The 2551-nt window shown below is 38.8% G+C and overlaps 1 protein-coding gene across 1 annotated transcript; it reads right to left on the reverse strand.

Moving 5' to 3' along the window:
- Window positions 1–1328: 1328 nt before the first annotated feature.
- Window positions 1329–2255, reverse strand: LOC101683386 (olfactory receptor 4C6-like). Its single transcript, XM_013050700.1, is given in 1 exon segment — window positions 1329–2255. A coding segment is annotated over 1 exon segment (927 nt).
- Between the last annotated feature and the right edge of the window lie 296 nt (window positions 2256–2551).

The following is a 2551-nucleotide window of genomic DNA, read 5'->3' on the forward strand; positions in this document are numbered from 1 at the left end:
GAAGTTCTATTTTTAATTTCTTGAGGAATCTCCACACTGTTCTCCAAAGAGGCTGCACCAACTTGCATTCCCACCAACAGTGAAAGAGGGTTCCCCTTTCTCCACAACCTCTCCAACACATGTTATTTCCTTTCTTGCTAATTTTGGCCATTTTAACTGGTGTAAGGTGATATCTCAATGTGGTTTTAATTTGAATCTCCGTGATGGCTAGTGATGATGAACATTTTTTCATGTGTCTGATAGCCATTTGTATGTCTTTATTGGAGAAGTGTCTGTCCATATCTTCTGCCCATTTTTTGATATGATAGTCTGTTTTGTGTGTGTTGAGTTATAGATCCTGGATATCAACCTTTTGTCTGTACTGTCATTGCAAATATCTTCTCCCATTCCGTGGGTTGCCTCTTTGTTTTCTTGACTGTTTCCTTTGCTGTGCAGAAGCTTTTGATTTTGATGAAGTCCCAAAAGTTTATTTTCGCTTTTGTTTCCTTTGCCTTTGGAGACATATCTTGAAAGAAGTTGCTGTGGCTGATATCGAAGAGATTACTGCTTATGTTCTCCTCTAGGATTCTGATGGATTCCTGTCTCACATTGAGGTCTTTTATCCATTTTGAGTTTATTTTTGTGTACAGTGTAAGAGAATGGTTGAATTTCATTCTTCTACATATAGCTGCCCAGTTTTCCCAGCACCATTTATTGAAGAGACTGTCTTTTTTCCACTGCATATTTTTTCCTGTAGGTTGCTTTTTAGTTTTCTTGATTTCTTTGCTGTGGAGAAGCTTTTATCTTGATGAAGTCAGAATAGATCATGTTCCTCTCTATTTCCCTTGCCTTCAGAGAATGGATGCTAAAATTCTCACCAGGATACTACCCAATAGGATTGAATGGTATGTTAAAAGGATTATTCACCAGCACAAAGTAGGGTTTACTCTTGTGCAGCTAGGTGACTCAACATCCATGACTCAATCAATGTGATACATCACATTAATAAAAGAATGGACAATAATGATATGATCCTTTCAATTGATGCAGAGAAAGCATTTAACAAAATTTAGCATCTTTTCGTGGTTATTTGTTTTTTAATATTTATTGACTGTCTCCTTTTTTCGTCCAACCATCTGAATTAGGCTATTTCTAGGGACAAGTTTCTTGCATTCTATAATCATTCAACAGAACTTTATGGAAACTTAATAGATGCCAATCATAAATAGACAAAAGTCTTTTTGTCAAGATGTCTGGTATATTAGAGAGATGGCAAGTGGCAAAAGTCAAATGATAAAGATATAAAAGTAATTATACATTTGATCAATTTTACAATGAAAATAAAGAAGTCACTTGCCTACAAAAGTCCTTCTTTTTCCCAGTTTCCTCATGGCATTTTTCACCTCATTGTTCCTCAGAGTATAGATCAAGGGATTCAACATGGGTGTGATGATGGAATCAGACACAGCCATTGCTTTGTCTATGGGGTAAGTGGCCACAGGTCGCACATACAGGAAAATGCATGGCACAAAGAACAAGATGACTACAGTGAGATGGGAGCCACAGGTGGAGAGGGCTTTGCGCCGTCCTTCAGAGCTGCAAGACCTCAGGGAGCAGAGGATGACCATGTAGGAGGTGATGAGGATAAGGAAGATGGTCACACACATCACCCCACTGTTGAGGATGACTAAGAGACCCAGGGTGTGGGTGTCCATTCAAGCAAGTTTCAACAAGGGAAACAAATCACATATAAAGTGGTCGATGACATTGGGGCCACAGAAGGGTATTTGATACATGAAGAGAAGCTGTATTGCTGCATGGATAAACCCTCCCACCCAAGCCCCTCCCAGCAACAGGCAGCATACCCGAGGGCTCATAATAATTGTGTAGTACAAGGGCTTACAGATGGCCACATAGCGGTCATAGGCCATAACAATGAGAATGATGATCCCCACACCACCAAAGAAATGCTCTGCAAAGAGCTGGGTCAGGCAGCCTTCTAAGGAGATAGTAGTGGTCTTGGAGAGGGAATCCACAATCATCTTGGGGGCAATAACAGAAGAGTAAGTAACGTCCAAAAGGGACAAGGAAATAAGGAAAAAATACATTGGTGATCTCAGACGCTGACTTGTGATCACAGTTACCACAATGAGTAGGTTTCCCAAAACTGTGGACACATACATGATTAGGAACACAACAGAAAGCACTTTCCGCAGCTCTGGGTTCTCTGCAATACCCAAAAGAATGAATTCAGTCACATTACTTGGATTTCCCATTTTATTAGTTGATATGAGTTCCAGCTGAGAGCTAGAAATCCTATAAAAGCAACATGTGATTTATAATTAGCGGTGATTTGACCTCATGTATTTCCAGGATCTTATAGATGTTGTTATTTGTTTTTATTCATTTATTCATCATACACACATTTGAATCTTAATAATATGCTGCAAAAAGTGTTTAGCAGGTAGATACTTCATTAATGCTAACTTCTCCCATGACATTTCTTCTCTTTCTTTAAATGATTCTTCCATATGAAATACAGTTTTCTTCACTTTACTACTACTACTACTAT

Source organism: Mustela putorius, unplaced genomic scaffold (assembly GCF_011764305.1).
Source record: "Mustela putorius furo isolate JIRA1106 unplaced genomic scaffold, ASM1176430v1.1 tig00000127_pilon_pilon_pilon, whole genome shotgun sequence".
NCBI lineage: Eukaryota > Metazoa > Chordata > Mammalia > Carnivora > Mustelidae > Mustela > Mustela putorius.